This window comes from Scyliorhinus canicula, chromosome 1 (genome assembly GCF_902713615.1).
Source record: "Scyliorhinus canicula chromosome 1, sScyCan1.1, whole genome shotgun sequence".
Classification (NCBI taxonomy): Eukaryota; Metazoa; Chordata; class Chondrichthyes; order Carcharhiniformes; family Scyliorhinidae; genus Scyliorhinus; species Scyliorhinus canicula.
In genome coordinates, this window is record NC_052146.1 from 226,842,038 (window position 1) to 226,861,644 (window position 19,607).

Genomic DNA, 19,607 nt, shown 5'->3' on the forward strand with positions numbered 1-19,607 from the left:
CCTCCCACAGTCTAAAGATGTGCAGGTTAGGTGGATTGGCCATGATAAATTGCCCTTAGTGTCTAAAAAAGGTTAGGTGGGGTTACTGGGTTACAGGAATAGGGTGGAGGCGTGGGCTTAAGTGTGGTACATTTTCCAAGGACCGGTGCAGACTCGATGGGCTGAATGGCCTCCTTCTGCACTATCAATTCTATGATATGGTTACAGACTTTAACACATGCATGCTAATATTCCACCAATTCTTTCCTGCTGCTTCCTATTCTGCACCATCTTTCTCAACCTTTAACAGCCAGGTGGTGAAGGAACGAGAGTGGTGTTCTGTCCTTACTCACTTACAAGCTTTTATTTACAGAGAGACACATTGCTGATTGTACACCTCCAAGAAATCAACATTCTCCCCCATCCCTCACGTACAAGCACAAGTTTACCCCCCCCAATCAATAACTCTCTGAATACTATTAACAACTACTTAAAATACAATAAACAATCTTTACCTGCAAGGAAGAGATAATTGTGTGATGTACCATCAATTACCACGAGACGAGAATGGTGGAACAATCGAGCCTTTATTGAACGAGATGTTGTGCCTCCTGTAGCTGGAACGAGAATGGCTGCAGCGCAGGAGAGCACCCACTTTATACGCCGCCGGCTGGGCGGAGCCAGCAGGCAGGGATTTACAATCGTACCTCTAATATATGGGTAGTGCTGTAATACATATAATATACCACTAGTGGTGTTCACCACATTCACCCCCTGTTAAAAAAAAGTCCAGCGGGGGTGGTGGAAACATTACAAATTAAGTCTGTTGGGGGCCTTGACCCTCCTCCGTGATCACCTCAGTCCTGGTGGTGATGTGGGCGCCGACTTGGTCACCTGTGTTGCACGTTTTACTTGAGTGTAATTCGCGTTTATTGGAGTGTATTAACACGCCTCCGTTTAAAGGCCGTGTGCTTAACACTGCTAGGCTCTATATGTGTATTTTCAGCTCGGGAGTCGCCAGGTGTCGTGTAAACACCTCACAAATATTCCAAGGTCAGGTTCAAAGTAATAAAACTATACACCGATTAGTAAGTTCCAAACGATTAGTATTTATTATTACAAATATAATAAATACGCATGCACACGCTAAGGGACTAAGCTACAACTAAACTAAGCGATCAGAATACTTAACTAAACAGGAACAGGCAAGGTCAGGGAGCGAGGCCTTCGTTTCGATCTTGGTCTGTAACCTTCAGAGAGTGTGCTGGTCGCTGGGGGTCTAGTGGGGCTGGTTCGCGTAGCGAGCGTCGTATTGTCACTTATGGTTCGGCGGCTGGTGCTCAACGGCTGGAGTCAGGATACAAGTCGAAGTTCTGGGTCGAAGTCAAAGCCGGAGCACAAAAACAGACCGGACCATGTGTGGGGGTCTATCTTTTATAGGGCCCCCAATGTCCGTGCCTTTTTGGGGCGGGCTTTTACCTTCAGGTATCGATTGGATCAGCTCCCAATCGATATCTTTCGAATCCCCCAATGTGAGGGTCTCTCCTCGATGGAGGGGGCGGTCTCTATGGTCTTTTGTGGTGGATACCTTTGGTGCCGCTCTGTCTGGACATCCACTTAAAGTATCTATTCAAACCCAAATGTTGCCATTGTGTGTGCCCAGATCTGGATTGCCTCATTAATATGCAAAGCGTTTTGCTATTAACACCTTTGGTTGAGATCTTCCACCTGGCCAGAAACTAGTTTTGCTGCGTGCAAAATGCTAATCAGTCTTTGCAGACTGCTTGTCTTGGCTAAACTGCTTTTTCCCTGCAGTCTTAGCAGTTCTCCACCTTGTTAGCCCAGTGTCCATCTTAGGTGGCTACACCTGTGACTCCGGAAGTGTGTTGTCCTTATCTTCGTCACCCATCGGTGGAACCAATGGGAGGACGGATCCTCCTGGGGCGGGGGCTGCGGTGAGGTTCGCAGGGGGGGGTGAGTGGCGCAGGGGTGAATGAGGCAACCGGCGGGCGGGCGGTGTCATATTGGTGGTCGTGGGTGGGGACCCAGCGTGTGCCAGGTCCCGGAGGAAGACTGTGTCTTGGCGCCCGTCGGCGTGTGCCACGTAGGCATACTGCGGGTTTGCGTGTAGGAGGTGGACGTTTTTGACCAAGGGGTCCGATTTATGGCTCAGCACATGCTTCTGGAGGAGGACGGGTCCAGGAACTGTCAGCCATTTTGGGAGCGAGACCCGGAGGTGGACTTCCTGACGAAGGCAAACACAGTTCATGAGGGGTCTTGTTAGTTGCGGTGCAGAGGAGCAATCGGATGGAGTGGAGCGCGTCGAGGAGAACCTCCTGCCAGTTGGAGACCGGGAGATTTTTAGATCGCAGGGCCAGTAGGACGGCCTTCCAGACTGTCCTGTTCTCCCTCTCCATCTGCCCGTTTCCCCGGGGGTTGTAACTGGTCGTCCTGCTCGAGGCGATGCCCTTGCTAAGCAGGAACTGACGCAGCTCATCGCTCACGAAAGAGGATCCCGGATCGCTGTGGATATAGGTGGGGAAACCGAACAGAGTGAAGATGCCGTGCAGGACTTTGATTACCATGGCAACAGTCATATCAGGGCATGGGATGGCGAAAGGGCACTGGGAGTACTCGTCAATCATGTTCAGGAAGTACGCGTTGCGGTCGGTGGAGGGGAAAGGCCCTTTGAAGTCCACGCTGAGGCGTTCAAAGGGGCGGCAGAAGTGCAGCTTGCACTCTGCGCAGACCTGGCAGTCTCTGGTGACGGTCCTGACCTCCTCCATAGAGTAGGGCAGGTTGCGGGCCTTGACAAAATGGAAGAACCGGGTGACCCCTGGGTAGCAGAGGTCATAGTGGAGAGCCCGAGTCAGTCCACTTCTACGCTGGCACATGTACCGCGGGATAGGCATCAGGAGGCTCGTTGAGCTTCCCCGGGAGATACAAGATCTCATAATTATACATGGAGAGCTCGATCCTCCACCTCAAGATCTTGTCATTTTTGATCTTGCCCCGCTGTGTGTTATTAAACATAAAGGCAACCCACGGTTGGTCAGTGAGGAGAGTGAATCTCCTGTTAGCCAGGTAATGCCTCCAATGTCGCACAGCTTCCACAATGGCTTGGGCCTCCTTTTCGACAGAGGAGTGCTGAATTTTGGAGACATGGAGGGTGCGGGAAAAGAAGGCCACGGGCCTGCCCGCCTGGTTGAGGGTGGTGGCCAGAGCTACGTCCGATGCGTCGCTCTCCACCTGAAAAGGGAGGGACTCGTCGGCCGCGTGCATCATGGCCTTGCCAATGTCCGCCTTGATGCGGTTGAAGGCCTGGCGGGCCTCAGCCGTAAGGGGAAGAACTATGTACTGAATGAGTGGGTGGGCCATGTCCGCATAATTAGGGACCCACTGGGCGTAATAGGAGAAAAGTCCCAAGCATCATTTCAGGGTTTGGGGGCAGTGGGGAAGGGGAAGTTCCATGAGGGGGCGCATGCAGTCGGGGTCGGGCCCTAGGACTCCATTTTCCACGGCATAGGCAAGGATGGCTAAGCGGTTGGTGCGGAACACGCACTTCACCTTATTGTCGGTGAGGTTCAGGAGCTTGGCGGTCTGGAGGAATTTATGGAGGTTTGCGTCGTGGCCCTGCTAATCGTGGCCACAGATGGTGACATTATCTAGGTACGGGAAGGTGGCCCGCGCGTCTGTACCGGTCAACCATTCGGTCCATCTCTCGCTGGAAGACCGAGACCCCATTAGTGACGCCGAAGGGAACCCTAAGGAAGTGATAGAGGCGGCCATCTGCTTCGAACGCAGTGTATTGCTGGTTCTCCGCGTGGATGGGGAGCTGGTGGAAGGCGGACTTCAAGTCCACTGTAGAAAAGACTTGATACTGCGTAATCTGATTAACCATGTCAGATATGCGCGGGAGGGGGTACGCGTCGAGCTGCGTGTACCGATTGATCGTCTGACTGTAGTCGCTGACCATCCTGTGCTTCTCCCCAGTCTTCAGAACCACCACTTGAGCTCAGCAGGGGCTGTTACTGGCCTCAATGACCCCCTCCCGCAGAAGCCGTTGGATCTCCGACCTGATGAAGGTCCTGTCCTGGGCACCATCTGCTCCTAGTGGCGACGGGTTTGCAGTCCGGAGTGAGGTTCACAAACAGGGAGGGTAGATCGACCTTAAGGGTCGTGAGGCCGCAGATGGTAAGAGGGGGGGTAGGGGTCTGTCAAATTTCAAAGTCAGGCTTTGGAGGTGGCACGGAAAATCCAGGCTGAGCAACAGGGCAGCGCAGAGGTGGGGGAGGATGTAGAGCCTGAAGTTGCTGAACTCTACGCCCTGACCGGTGAGGGTCGCGACACAGTATCCCCGGATTTCAACAGAATGGGATCCGGAGGCCAGGGAGATTTTCTGGGTGACGGAGTGTACCAGGAGGGAGCAGCGCCTTACCGTAGTGGGGTGGATGGAACTCTCTGTGCTCCCGGAGTCAAAGAGGCAATTCGTCACATGCCCATTGATCTTCACCGTCGTCGTGGCGGTCGCGAGGCTGTGGGGCCAAGACTGATCCAGGATGATAGAGGCGAGCTGCGGAAGGTGCTGGGAAGTCCCAGGCTGGTCAGCGGTGGCGGAGGTAGTGGTCAGTGGTGAACAGTCAGACGAGCAGAGGTCTATGGTGGGTTCCAAAATGGTGCCGAAAATGGCAGCGCCCATGGGGCGCACATGGCGGGCGGCATCAAAGATGGCGGCACCCACGGGCCGCACGTGGCTTGCGGTGGGGAAAATGGCGGCCCCCCTGGGTCGCACGTGGGGGGTGTAGAATTGCCGGGCCTGGAAACGGCGGCGACCGACCAGGCCTGGCAAACAGAAACAAAGTGTCCTTTCTTCCCACACCCGTTGCAGGTCGCGCTCTGCGCCGGGCAGCGATGCCTGGGGTGTTTGTTTTGTCCGCAAAATTAGCACTTGGGCCCCCCAGAGTTGGCTGGCTGCCGTGCCGCGCAGGCTTGCGGTGAGCTGGAGTCGGCAGCTGGTGGGGCCCACAATGCCCACGACGGTGCCGCGTGGTCGGGGGCGTAGGACTGCATGTTACGGGAGGCCACTTCTAATGAATTAGCGAGTTGCCTCGTCCCCGCAAGATCGAACGTACCCCCTTCCAGTAGCCGCTGGCGGATGTATGCTTCATGCCCATGACGTAAGCGTCTCCAGTTAAAAGTTCGGTGTGCTGGACTGCCGAAACTGCCTGGCAGTCACAGTTCCTACCTAAGATCTGCAGGGCCCGCAAGAAATCGTCCTAAGTCTCCCCGGGGAGTTGCTGTCTCGTGGCCAGGAGGTGCCTGGCGTACACTTGATTCACCGGTTTAACGTAATATCCTTTTAGGAGCGCCATCGCTTTTGAGTAGGTGGGCTCATCACGGATGAGGGGGAAATTTTCAGGGCTCACTTGTGAGTAGAGTACTTGGAGCTTCTCTGTGTCCGAGGGTTCTTCAGCGGCTGCTCTGAGGTAGCCTTCGAAGCACCCAGCCAGTGATCGAAGGTGGACGTGGCATTGGCTGCTTGAGGGCTCAGCTGCAAGCAATCAGGCTTGATGAGGAGATCCATCTTTTAAAATTCCTCTTTTAAAATCTTGTTCAATAAATTGATGTACCGTCAATTACCGCAAGACGAGAATGGTGGAACAATCGAGGCTTTATTGGGAACCAGAATGGCTGCAGCGCAGGAGAGCACACACATTTATACGCCACCTGCTGGGAGGAGCCAGCAGACAGGGATTTACCATTGTACCTCTAATATATGGGCAGTGCCGTAATCCATATAATATACCATTAGTGGTGTTCACCACATTGTGTCAATTGTCCACTCCATATTTGGGTTATGACTTGTGACTCCAAGAGTGTTAAGTAATATGAGAAGGAAATGCATCCAAATTTTACAATTAAGTTCTGATTGATAGAGATTGTAAATTGGTGGTTTATGGAGATGTAAAGAATGGAGCAGTGTATGAGCCTAGTGGAACAGTCAGTAGAATATGCCGTTTGAAGATTTACTCACTCACCTTGAGAACTCATGTTGGATTAGTAACTTCTTACACTGCTTCCAGGCTCTTGGTGTCATACACTAGGCATCAACCTTGGCAACTACTTGTTCCAACTGCCCCTCGTCATCTGTCTGAAGGGTTTACTGACCCCTGCATGTACAGAGCATCTTTCCTTTTCGCCACTTTTTTTTATTCGGTCACGTGATACGAGTGTTGCTGGCTCGGACAGCATTTATTGCCCATCCCTAATTGCTCTTGAGGTGTCATAAACTGCCTTATTGAAATATGCTGCAGTCCATGTGGTGTAGGAATACCCACAGTGCTGTTAAGGAGGGAGTTCCAGGATTTCACCCAGTGACAGTGAAGGAATAGCAATATATTTCCAAGTCAGGATGGTGAGCGGTTTAGAGGGGTTCCAAGTGGTGGTATTCTCAGGTACCCGCTGCCCTTGTCCTTCCAGGTAGTAGCGGTTCTGGGTTTGGAATGTGTTGTGGCGAATAGCCTTGGTGAGTTCCTGCAGTGCATCTCATAGGATTAGCCATATAAATACTGTGACGACAAGAGCAGGTCAGAGGCTAGAAATCCTGTGGCGTGTTCCTGCAGTGCATCTCGTAGATAGTACACACGGCTGCCAATGTTCATCGGTGGTGGAGGGTTTGAATGTTTGTAGAAGCGGTTTGCTTTGTCCTGGATGATGGCAAGCTTCTTGAGTGTTGTTGGAGCTGAGCTCATCCATGTCAGTGGTGTATATGCCATCACACTCCTGGGGCGGCATTCTCCCCTACCCGGCGTGACGGAGGGTCCCGGAGTAGGGGAGTGGCGCCAACCACTCAGGGGTCGGGCCTCCCCAAAGGTGGGGAATTCTCCCCACCTTTGGGGGCCAGCCCCGCGCCAGAGCGGTTGGCACCAGAAAACTGGCGCAAAAAATCGGCGCCCCCGGCAGCGGGGCTGGCCGAAAGGCTTTCGCCGGTCGGCACATGCGCCGGCAGTAACGTCAGCGGCAGCTGGCTGCTGACATCACTGCCGGCGCATGCGCGATGTGGGGTTCTCTTCCGCTTCCGCCATGGCGGAGGCCGTGGCGGTCACGGAGGAAAATAGTGCACCCAGGGCACTGGCCCGGAGTCTGAGCGGGGGGCCCCGATCGCGGGCCAGGCCACTGTGGGGGCACCCCCCCGGGGTTCGATCGCCCCCCGCCCCCCCCCCCCAGGACCCGCTCAGGCCGCTGATCCCGACGTTCCAGAGGTGGTTCAAACCTCGGCGGCGGGAGAGGCCTCCCAGCGGCGGGACTTCGGCCCATCCGGGCCGGAGAATCACCGCAGGGGCCTCGCCGATTGGAGTGGTGAGATTCCCGCCGCCGCCACTTCCCGGGTGGCGGAGAATCTCTGCCACGGCGGGGGCGGGATTTTCGGCGGCCCCAGGCGATTCTCCGACCCTGCTGGGGGTCGGAGAATTTCGCCCCTGATTTGTGCCTTGAAGATGATGGACAGGCTTTGGAGAGCCAGAGGATCAGCTACTCGCCACAGGATTTCTAGCCTCTGACCTGCTCTTGTCGCCACAGTATTTATATGGCTGATCCTATTCAGTATCTGGTCAATGGAAACTCCCACCAAGGTCTTCCATCAAGACATTCAGTTCGTTACTTGAAAGTTTTAGTTTTTGCTCTTTCGTATGTTCAGCCATCGTTCAAAGTATCACAGCCTAGATTGAGTTTTGAAGAAACTCCCACCACTTCTTGCAGCCACAATGCACCTCTCCTTTAAGTTGTGCTGACAACTCATCATATTAGGTCTCTTATTGATGTACATAAACAATGAACAGCAAGCAGCAATCACCTAAAACAGCAGGTTGCTCTAATTTTACTGCCTCCAACAGACTGAAGGGATATGATTTACCATCACCTCCACGTCCATTTTAGAGATTAGCCAATTTCTCCCCCAATAAGTCTATCTGTCTCAACTGCCTTGAACATGCAGCTTGTGGGTGATCACTTACTTCCATTCTTTGATTTAAAAATCGCAGTTTCTGATTCAGCAGTTCTATTTCCTAAAAGAAAAAGCAAACAGCAGGACAAATAAATGTTTTAGGGTCTTCCAGCATTTTATTATTAACTAGATTTCATACATATTTGTGAGATCATAGGAACTTAAGACCTAGGAAGCAGGAGTAGAGCATTCAGCTCCTCTCGCCTGCTCAGCCATCCCATAAAATCATGGCTGATCTGGTTACAGTTCAACTCAACTTTGCAGAATGCTCCCCATAACTCTCTACTCCCTCGTCCACCAAAAATATGTCTAACTCCACCTTCAATACATTCAGTGACCCAGCTGCCACTGCTCTCTGTGGAAGAGACTAGCTACCTTTTGAGAGAAAGGGTAAACGTAAAAAGAGTTGTTTCTGCTACAACATACTTGCAGATATATTCTACCCTGAGATTATTTTGTTAGTTTGAAAACTCCCAGGAGGGAGGACGTTTCATTCCAGGGCCCATCCAAAGCTGGTAAAGCCAATTAATCCTTTGATGTTTTAAATTTCTCTCAGTTGAGGTTTTAAGCTAACAATAAGTTTGACTGGGCACGTTGACATTGCAGGGGATTAAAGATAGTAGAATCATTAACAATTGGGCAGTGCAAATTCAGTTCCTTACACATGGCCATCTTTGTTGAACATTGATAAACCATTTATTTTCAATACCTCAATGATTTTGTTTAAACATCAGCTGTATCATTTTGTACCTGATCTAATATTAGACTTTTCCTGCAATGACTTTTCTTATCAAGTTGAGGAATATTTGTATTGGAGAATGCATGCTTCCCATTTCCGACATTCGAGTGAACAACAAATACTGCCAAGTCAGCTGTAATTAAGGCTAATATAATTAAAAGCAAAGCTTTGCTTTTAACATAAAGTTGCTTTGGTTCCACACAGAATAACATGGTGGTTGCATCCAACTTTGTCCTTTCTGATGTTCTGGTTTGAGGGTCCATTTTGACTGACAATTCACGGTATTTAGCTTTCTATCGCTGACCATGTTCTTAGTTTTATTCTAAGATTCAGTTTTGTACTGGCTTTTTGATCCAACATGGAGGTCGTAGATAGTTATTGCACACTTTTACATGACTTTTACTTTACATAAGTTGGGTACTAACTCCAAATGCAAGGGTGATCCAGAACACGAATGACACAATATAGATCAGCTTGAGAATGAGAATGGTTATTATTGAATAAAAGTCATGTTACAAAAGTATGTAAAAGTATGTCGGTCCCAGCAAGAAAACCAGAGAGAATGCTGACAGCAGGAAAACTGGCTGCATATTCATTCACCCTCTCTGATAATTATTTTCCCACAGGAAAACTTAATCTCTGCAATCAGTGCTGGTGTAGCTCACTCAGCGAAATCACTGGCTTTTAAAGCAGGCCAGCAGCACGGTTCGATTCCTGTACCAGCCTCCCCGGACACGTGGCGACTAGGGGCTTTTCACAGTAACTTCATTGAAGCCTACTTGTGACAATAAGCGATTTTCATTTCATTTCATTTTTCATTTCATTTCCTTTTAAAAGCCTCCCCAGCACTTGTTCCAAGTCCAGACAGGGGATGGCTGCCAGGAAGACAACACCACGATTCACGGAGGGAGCCCTCACCAAACCTCTGGATGGTGTGGAACAGAGGTGTGACATCCTAATAAGAATGATAATCGCTTATTGTCACAAGTCGGCTTCAATGAAGTTATTGTGAAAAGCCCTGAGTGACCCTGAGTGGCCGGTACAGAAACAGGTACAGGCCGGTACAGATCCTCTACCCGCGATCTCGCAGGCATTCATCAAGCAAGGTCACCAACCCTGGCTGGGAAGCAGTGGCCGTGATGGAAGTAAAAGCTTGCTCCATAAGAGGATTAGTGACTTCTTCATGCAGCCTGTCTCCTCATGTCTCCCGTTCCACCTCTTCACACACCCATCACAACTCCACAGTGAGCGCTCCCCCAGCCACCATATGTATTCCAGCACTTGTCATGGCCCCCACCCCCACCACTCCCCATGGTCCCCCCAGTAGATAACCTGTTCCTCCCATCCCGATTCCTATTCACCTCCCAAGCATGCCAGCCTTCATCAGAATCTGACCTGGCTGGACTCCAGTCAACACTTTCCTGATGTGACTCATTGCAGGATAAACTCAAACATAACCAGTGTGAACAGGCACAGCCTTGCCAGAGTCATGCCCCAAGCTGAGAACCCTTTGAGGAAAGAACTTGTAAAGCCTCATATGGACAGATTGTATTCAGGTGAGGCCACAGGGACTCTGATGTTGCAGATCCCTGGACTTCCTGTTGGGTTATAACACCACCATCCCCCCGTCCCTCCCAAGTCTGAAACATTGTCCATGTTGATGAAACGGGGAAATTCTTTGCAGGCTGATTATCTGAATATCTGGCACCTGGCGTTGTGGACCCGGAGGGGTATAACAGGCCAGGAAGTGACATTCCTAGTTGATCGCCTGGTAGGTTCTACAGCCTGTTGCGCGTCGGTCGCCCCTTGGCCTGCATCAATGTCCATCGGCAAAAACACCATGTCGGACTTCTGGTCGGACTGGTCGAGCTCTCATATTTCTGAGTTTACCGGGCACAACCACCTCACTGGGTACCACTGGCAACTGCTCCAGAGGGAGGGATACCACCGGTCTCGTAATCCGTGGTCAGTCCTCAGGTACTTGTTCCACCCGGCTCCAGAGATGGTCCATGTCTCGATTTGAGTCCTTCACCAACACCATATACGAGAACAGCCGGGTGTGTTTTAGAACTGTTCCCGGAATCCATAATGCCCCGTCAGTTCTGGTCGTAATTGGAGCCGCCAGCAGTGAATTCTCTCACGGGCCTGGCTTGCTGCGCTCCGGTCCATTTCTGCTGGTCATAGACCTTATCCCCGATGTCTAGTGAAACGAGGCTTAACCGCATGCGCAAGTGACAACGCATCAAGAGCTCCGCTGGTGTCACCCCGGTAGTTGCGTGTGGCGTAGTCCTATAATGGAATAAAAGTGGGCAAGGCAGGTTTTTGGCGAGCATGGGGTCTATTTCCTCATCCTCAGTTTGAAAGTCTGGACGGCACGTTCTGCCAACCCATTCGTGGACATGCCACCCTCCATTTTGCTGCATAAAATCCACAAATTCTGAACAAGTGAAGGTGGTGCCGTTGTCCAACACTAAGACGTCTGGGAGCCAAAGGTCTGCGGGAGTCATTCGATGGTGGCACGCAACGTGGTCAACATCATTCTGTGTACATCCAACCATTTAGTGCGTGCTTCTGCTATCAGTAAGCACATTGCTCCCTGGAAGGGGCCCACAAACTCCACATGGAGGCAGGACCATGGCTGGCCCGGCCATTCCCATAGGTGAAGTGAAGCTGCCGGTGGGATGTTCTGGTGGTCCTGGTAATGGGTACACTGTTTTGCCAAGTTCCCGAGCGCCATGTCGATGCCAGGCCACCGCACGTAGCTCCAGGCCAACATCTTCATTTTGGAGACACCTGGGTGCCCGCTGTGGAGGTTCTGCAAAATGGTCCCCTGACGGCATTCGGGTAGACCACCCGTGCACCCCACAAGAGGATGCCGTCCACTATGTTGAGTTTTGCCACCTCAGGACCTCCTGGAGGAAATGGTGCTGAACCCTGTACAGCATGGTGTGGCAGACCTTGGGCAGCAGTGGGTCCATCTGTGTCCAAGTTTTTACTTAGGCCGCTGTTACCGGCGGCGAGTTCATAAAATGCATGGTCACAACAACCTCGTCCGATGCCGCTGCAATGGGCAGTGGGAGGCAATTAAAAGCGTCAGCGTGGGGAATCTTCATTCCTGCGTTATGCTCCAAAACATACTCGTATGCCAGCCCAACGCTGAATGCGGGCGGACGTCACCGGAGGAATTGCCTTGTCCTCTTTCAATAACCCCAAAAGCGGTTTATGGTTGGTATTGGCTATGAATGCATGGCCATAGATGTATTGATGGTATCGTCGAGCTCCAAACACCAATGCCAAACCTTCATTTTCTATTTGGGCATAATTTCATACTTCCGCCGCCAACATGTGTAACGCGAATGCAATGGGCCGCTGGGTACCATCATCCATCCTCTGTGCCAAAATGGCCCAATCCCGTAGGGATCACATGGGCAACAAGGGCTTCACCGGGTCGAAGTGTATCAGCAGGTGGGAAGACAACAGTCGCCATTTACTTTGTCAAACGCCCCCTGCTGCCGCGGGTCCCAAATCCACCACTGGCCTTCTTTAACAAGTGCAGCTGGACCAAAACCGCCGCCACATTCGGGATGAAATTCCCGTAATAGTTGACCAGGCCCATAAATGAATGGAGCTCCGTCTACCAGGTGTAGTCCGTGCCTGTCAACTCTGTAGCCCAAATAGACCACTTCAGTTGCATGGAATACACACTTTCCGCGCCGCAGCAGATCCCAGCTGTCTCAAACCGGCACAGCCCATCCTCCAGGTTTTTTAGATGGTCTTGGTCAGAGGGACTGGTGATTAGCACATCGTCCAGGTAAATGCCGCTTGTCACAACCCTCAGAGGATATTTTCCATCACTCTCTGGAATATGGCACATGCCGATGAGATCCCGAATGGCAGCCTGGTATATTTGTACAACCCCATTTGCAGCACGGTAACACAAGTGGGTAGCACTGTGGCTTCACAGCGCCAGGGTCCCAGGTTCGATTCCACGCTCAGTCACTGTCTGTGCAGAGTCTGCACGTTCTCCCCGTGTCTGCGTGGGTTTCCTCCGGGTGCTCCGGTTTCCTCCCACAGTCCAAAGATGTGCAGGTTAGGTGGATTGGCCATGCTAAATTGCCCTGAGTGTCCAAAAGGGTTAGGAGGAGTTATTGGGTTACGGGGATAGGGTGGAAGTGAGGGCTTAGTGGGTCGGTGCAGACTCGATGAGCCAAATGGCCTCCTTCTGTGTGTTCTATGTTCTATGTTCTTTGTGCTTTCAGGAGGATGGATCCAAAACTAACTAGAAATATGCATGGCTCATGTCGAGCTTTACATAGAACATACAGTGCTGAAGGAGGCCATTTGGCCCAACGAGTCTGCACCGAGCTTGGTAAAAGTCTGTCCGCCACTGAGCCTCGCATAGACATCTTCGATCTTCAGCACCGGGTAGCCCGGTTGACCGGCATTTTGTAATCCCCACAAAGACGGACGGACCCGTCGAGCTTCAAAACCGGTACAACTGGTGCGGCCCAATCCGCAAATTGCACCGGGCGGATGATTCCCAGCTTTCCAAGCCAACCAGTTCGGCCTCTACCTTCAGACTCAAAGCGTAAGGAATGGGTCGGGCCCGAAATTAGTGCGCTTGGGGCTCCGGATCCACTGATATTCTGTGGAAGTGCTCCCAGAATGTGCACGGAAAACGAGCCAACACCGCGTCTGGTCCATCGGGGTGCATTGGGCATACTTGCTGCCAGTCCAGACGAAGGCATTTCAGCCAGTCGCACCCCAGCAAACTTGGGCCAGAGCCTTTCACCACCACTAATGGTAGTTTCACCCACTGGGATCCGTATTCCCAGGTACATCTGAGGTGGCCGCGATCTCCAACGGTTCCCCTGTATACGTCACTAGCCGGGCATTGGTAACCTTCAACACATGAGGCGCATGTCCCAAAGCGAATCTTATTTTACATGTCGCAGCTGATCACAGAGACTGTGACAAGTTCTATCGTAATTGGGAAACCGTTGATCTGGACTGCGACCCAGATATGCGCCACCCGTGGCGATGGCGTGCAGTAAAGGTGGTAGGCTACCTCCGGTTCATCTATGAAATGTGTCCGCATTCTGGGGCGGTCGTCGGTGCAGCGATAGTCAGTGGGCGAAGTGCCCTGTTGGCATCTGTCCCGCTGCCTCCCTCTGGCATCTGTGCTCTCATTCCACGTCAGGAAACGTGGTGCATAGCGTCCATTGGCAGGTAATTGGTGCCATCGGTCCTGGTCCCCTAGAGTGTGCCCTCAGCATGAGGAGTCTGAAATTTCCACCAGGGAGGAAGGCGCCACACCTTGCCGGGCATCCGACGTTCAGGTCGGCCGTCATTCGGAGCTCCTGGACAACGTGATCGTAGTTGCTTTTTTTTGATCCAAGTCAGTCTCACTCAATAAACGTTCTTGGGTCGCCTCATCTCTGATTCCGCAAACCAACCGATCTCAGAGCATCTCTGATAATCTCCGAACTCACAAAATCTGGTGAGTTTGCGCAACGGGCTCAGGAATTCCTTTATAAGTTCGTCCTGGCATTGAGAAGCCGTATGGAAACGGAAATATTGAATGATAAGAGGCGGTTTCGGGTCGAAATGGTCGCCGATCAGCGTAACAAACTCTAAGAACTGCCGGTTCTCAGGCGAGTCATGAAAGTTAAACTTTTGATAATGCTGTACGTCTCAGAACCATCTTTGAGGGGCTGGGCAGAGCTTAGAGAGATAAAATAATCCTGTTCGAACAGGTGGGCAGCAAATGTATTTGGAACACGATTGGGTGAGATCATGAAAAGCTGCCACAGATACAGGCTTTCTGAAGGAAGTTCACTAACAGCAAGAATATGTTCTGTAAATGCAAGTATCACTTTTGCCTGCCTCTGTAAGTGGAGTTGAGAGCTGTAAGTTCATTTTACAAAAGTGCTGTTTAATGGGAAATAATGTTTTAGGATTAAATTATACCTGTCAGCTGTTCTTGTTAGGTTTGAAGTTTAAAAGTTTAAATACTGTTTTTCTTTTGTTCCAATAACATTTTGTTTGTAAAAATAATCAAGCCCTATTTCTCATGCAATCTCTCCTGGAGTGAATGGATCTTTCCGTACAGTCATCAAAAACATTGCAGTTCTGGTCCAGTATCTTAGCCACTGTTGGCATTAAGTGCATAACAATATCATTTTTAAGAATCTTGGTTTGCAAGGCAGCTATGTTTTTGGGAGCCAGAGGTACAATTAAAGTCTCATAAAAGCTTGGACTAATGGATTTTTGTTTGGATTAAGGAAGTTCTCTGTGGAGTAATGAATTAGATTCATTGGGTGGGGTTCTCCATCCTGTCGCACCTGTTTTCTGCTGCAGCGCACCCCCAACGACAGCGAGATCCTCCGTCCCGCCAGCCGGGCAATGGGGTTTCCCACTGTGGGTATCCCCACGCCATTGGCAAATCTGCGGGCGTGAGTGCGCTGCCGGCGAAGCAGAGGATCCCTCCGACGGAGAATCCAGCCCATTGTGTTTCAGCTTGATAAGATGATGTAGCTAATGGGAGGAGCCAGAGTACCAGGCATTTTGCAGGAAAGCAGGCATTTCTGTTGGGTTCCTGGAAGTCAAACCATAAAGTCTGTTGCTGAAAACTTCCTGCATTGTTCTGACTGGATTCAAGTCTATCTCTTAAAACAGTCTCAAAGAATATGGCTTAAGCAAGTATGCCGGGTCTGCCAACTGTATTTAAAAGCCATGATGTGGAGATGTCGGCATTGGACTGGGGTGGGCACAGTAAGTGGAATCTGCGCTCCGAAAGCTAGTGATTCGAAACAAATCTGTTGGACTTTCACCTGGTGTTGTAAGACTTCCTCCTGTATTTAAAAGTGAATTGAAAGCTGAGAAGATTTTGTTGTTTGAGTGGTAATAAAGATAGGAGTTAAGGGTTATTGTATGACCAAATTGATTAGCATTCTTTAAGGGGCAATTGTAAGCTATTTTGTTATGTGATGTTAAAGCTATTTAATACTGTGTTAGTAATAAAGTTTGCATTAATGTACCATATCCCTATTTCTTTGTGAAATAATTCCTGAAGTGAGGTACCTTTTCCTCACAGTTTTACAAAATTAAATAAAATATTGGGGTTTTGTCCAGTGTCCTAGCCCCTGTTGGGGTCTGTTCCAGGATCGTAATACGGCATATTTTGCATCCACATCACCTTTTTCACTGATGGCTAACATGGGCTGAAAATCGTCCCCTTCATTTATCTCTGACTCTTCTTCTATGAGGGTTCAAAATAGCACAAACTATCCCCTGTATAATCAATTATGCAACATACAATATAATAATGCAAAAAGCACAAAGAAGAACAAAGAACGCATGTAGCTTTCTGTTGTTTGTTTACGGGGTGTAGGCTTTGCTAACATTTATTGCCTATCCCTCATTGCTATTCAGCAGTTACCTTCTGGACCCCCTGCAGCCTGTGTGAGGTAGGTACACCCACATTGCTGTCAGGTAGAGAGTTCCAGAATGTCCACTCTGTGACAATGAATGAACAGTGATACATCTCCAAGTCAGGATGGTGCGTGACTGGGAGGGGAACTTGGACATGGTTATGGAAATATATTTGTGGTATCATCAGCAATTACAGTGTCCATGTTACTGGTCTTAACAGGACAAATAGATGGGCTTTGCTATTTCCTTCTTTGATAACTGCATCAAAGGCCTTTGTGATTATCAGTGAACATTAAGCAGTGAACAATTGCTACAGGCTTTTCTGCAACACATGCTGGATCAAAAAGGCCATGCAAACTATTCCAAGGGCTGCATAAAGATATGCCATGCTTCATGAAGTACTCAAGTTGCAGTTGTAAATTTTTGCACAGGTAGTCCACGATATTGGTCACGTGTTTAACTTAACAGGGATTTTAGTTTAGAGTCAAATTGCTTGACCCCTCTTGGCTATGTTGAATGTATTTAACTCCTTGAGAGCTGATTTCACACATTCCAATGTTACTGGGTGGAATTTTATGCGGACAAGATTTTACAGTTCCACCAAAGTCAATGGATATTTGAATGGTTCGCCATATTTAACAGCCTCACTCCAGCCACGACAGGGCTGTCAAATTCCACCCATTGTTTTCTTGCTACTTCTTTATATAATTACGCTGTGTTAACGTCTAGCATTGTGCAGTTCACCAAATAACCTTATTCATTGTTCAGTTTTGAAGAAGAGCCAAGAAACGTTGTCTAAAATGGCCATCTTCCAACAAAACTGGGTAACCTACTATGGCCGACTAGGATCTTCATGTCAGATTGAAATGGTAAAAAGTAATTTCTAAATTAAGCTTTGAATGTTAGAATATTGTTCGATCATTTTTTTAAATCCAAACTCCTCCACAGATTATTCTTCACTCCAAAATTCATCTTTGCATTAAATTTCATCTGTCTTGAACCTCAATTCACCAGTCATTTTACATCCTGCTAAAGATAACACTGCTGTTCTGCTCATTGTTTCATATATTTTCCAACTTTGTATCATCTTCAAACTTTGAAATCATGCATACTATATCTAAGCCTAGATCATTAACATCTACCACAAAGATCAGTGGCCCTAATACCAAAGCCAGGGGAACACCCCTCATCAGAATGAGAAATAAAACTTTGGGCAAGATTTTCACTCCAGAGGTCAGGACTATTCCGTGGTCCCGAACTTCACCCCCCCCCCCCCCCCCCCCCCCAGGGGGAGAAACAGTTACTCATTCTGATTTTCACATAAGCGCCCTCTTAATCTCTAATTGGCCTGGAGATAGGCCTGCCCTCTAATTAATGAGGCTCACAAAGCTACAGAACAAGCTAGAGGCCTTCCACCTTCAAAAAAGCAGCAAGTGGCAATGGAGGGTAAGTGAAAGAAAGATAGAGAGAGTGTGACCTCTCTACATTTAAAAAATAGCTTTTGCAACCAGCCACCACTGTGGGGAAGGTGGAATAGTGGAGGAGGGTGGCGTGGTGCTTTATGAGATACCCTGTAGCTGCTCCTCCACCTAGGTGGGCAGGGGGAGGATCTCCAGTCCTGCCTGGAGTGTTAGCCACAACCCCCCTCCAACCTAGACCAATGCCACAGAACCATTAACTGACTCCCAACACCTGCAGGAACATGAAGGCCAACTGGAAAATCCCAGTCGGGATTTCATGTGAAAGTTCCAAAAACTCCAGAAATCGGTCGTGGTTGCTGAGTCAATTGGAATTTTGAAGATTGAGGTATTTTTAGTTAAGGATATAGGTGTGGAACAATGGTAAGTAAATGGAGTTGAGTTCCAGGTCAGCATGATCTGCCTAAATGACAGGTCCAGCACGAGGGACTGACTCACCTACTCTTGTTCTTTGTTTCATGGAAATGAAAGAAGTAAATGAGTCAACTCCTTTATTCAGTGGACAGAGGTTATATTAATCCCATTAGTCAAGTTCACTAGTTGATTGCAGAGAATGTCTACCTCATTTAGTTTGTCTTGCCGTCTCATTTTTACTTCAGGTGCCAGTTCCTCTATTCTCTCAATCTGAAAACAAATCACCAAAAGGACACCAATGTAATTACTGGCACTTGAATACTGATGGGAACTGAACAATAACAATTACTTCCAGGATACCCTTACGCTTGTCAATGCACAGATTTATATAAACACTGTTGATGTTGTGCATATTGTGTAACAATTAAGTCAACGTTATTACATGTTCGAATCATTTTAATTATCTATGAAAATATTCAATCATTGCAAAACCGTTTGTACATGTATCTTTGGCTTAATTCAAAGAATAATCACACTTATGTGCAATCTCATAATATTTCTCAAAAAATCTCAAAGTACTTCACATGATGTAAATTACTTTAAGTGACATTACTAATAGGTCTTTGAGCAATGAGATGGTTTGTTGATATCTATCACAACGGTTGAGGCTCTCACTTGAATCAGGAGGCTGGGGATGTCCAGACTCTTGAGCACAAAATCTAGGTTGGCATTGCAGAGCAGTACTGAGGGTGTGCTGCATTGACAGAGCTATCATCTTCTGGGTGAGGCGTGCCTGCCTTCTCAGATGGGTATAAAAAAAGAGATTTGTGACACAGTCCCCACTGGTTCAGGAGCTGCTCCGCCTTCAGCAAAATGCCAGTAGTCCCACTAAATGGCCTTCAATGGGTCTCCATTTATGCAAATTGGCTGCCAACGTCATTTTAACAGGCAGCCTCTGGGAAGCTTCCCCGCCAGCAGAAGACCATCAGGGAACCATCCCGATGTGGCCCCCTACTATTCAATCCACCAGCAGAGGTCAGTCAAATTCTGCCCAATAACTGAGTTCAACAGCAAAACATCTGATAAATATCCCTCTCAGACACAAACTCCAACAACTCTAAAAAACACAAAAAAAACTCACCTCTAGGACGGAAATCTCTGAATTTTCATGGTAATGGCTTAAATTGTATAAAATGCTGCAAACAATATTTCTGTATTGTCTTTTCATGACTTCTGCCTGATACAAAAATGACAAGCAAGAAAAGACCAGCTGGTCCATAAAGCCCTGACCCACACTCATGATAGCAAGAGAATCATGACTAAACTCGGTGAATCCACCATCACTCCCCATCCACCTACCCCCAACCCCCACACACTTGCAATCACATAATCCCAAGGGAGATGGGAAAATAACAAGAAAAACCCAAGTCCAATAGACGGAAAGAAATCTTGAAAATTCCTCTTGGAATTCCTCAGATGATTGAAACCAGTCCAGGAGAGCAAACGTTACCTGTTAAACCTTCACACCATCACTGCAATGCAATCCCTGATGCAGTCAAGAACCAGTCCAACCATCTCCCTCTTGAAGGCATGCAGAGAGCCACCACTCTTGCACACTGTG

At 49.0% G+C, this 19,607-nt stretch overlaps 1 protein-coding gene across 7 annotated transcripts in view; it reads right to left on the bottom strand.

Moving 5' to 3' along the window:
- si:zfos-1056e6.1 (uncharacterized protein LOC107988029 homolog) overlaps window positions 1-19,607 on the bottom strand; it is a 102,840-nt gene that overhangs the window by 10,913 nt on the left and 72,320 nt on the right. For 4 of the 7 annotated variants that reach the window (XM_038808560.1, XM_038808579.1, XM_038808551.1 and 1 more), the window contains 2 exons: window positions 18,194-18,256; window positions 7,992-8,042 (listed from right to left, as the gene is read on the bottom strand). In XM_038808560.1, coding sequence (XP_038664488.1) covers window positions 7,992-8,042; window positions 18,194-18,256 — 114 coding nt within the window. Of the gene's footprint in view, window positions 1-7,991; window positions 8,043-18,070; window positions 18,257-19,607 lie in introns of all 7 variants that reach the window. The other 3 variants (XM_038808596.1, XM_038808570.1, XR_005462013.1) reach the window with 2 other exon arrangements.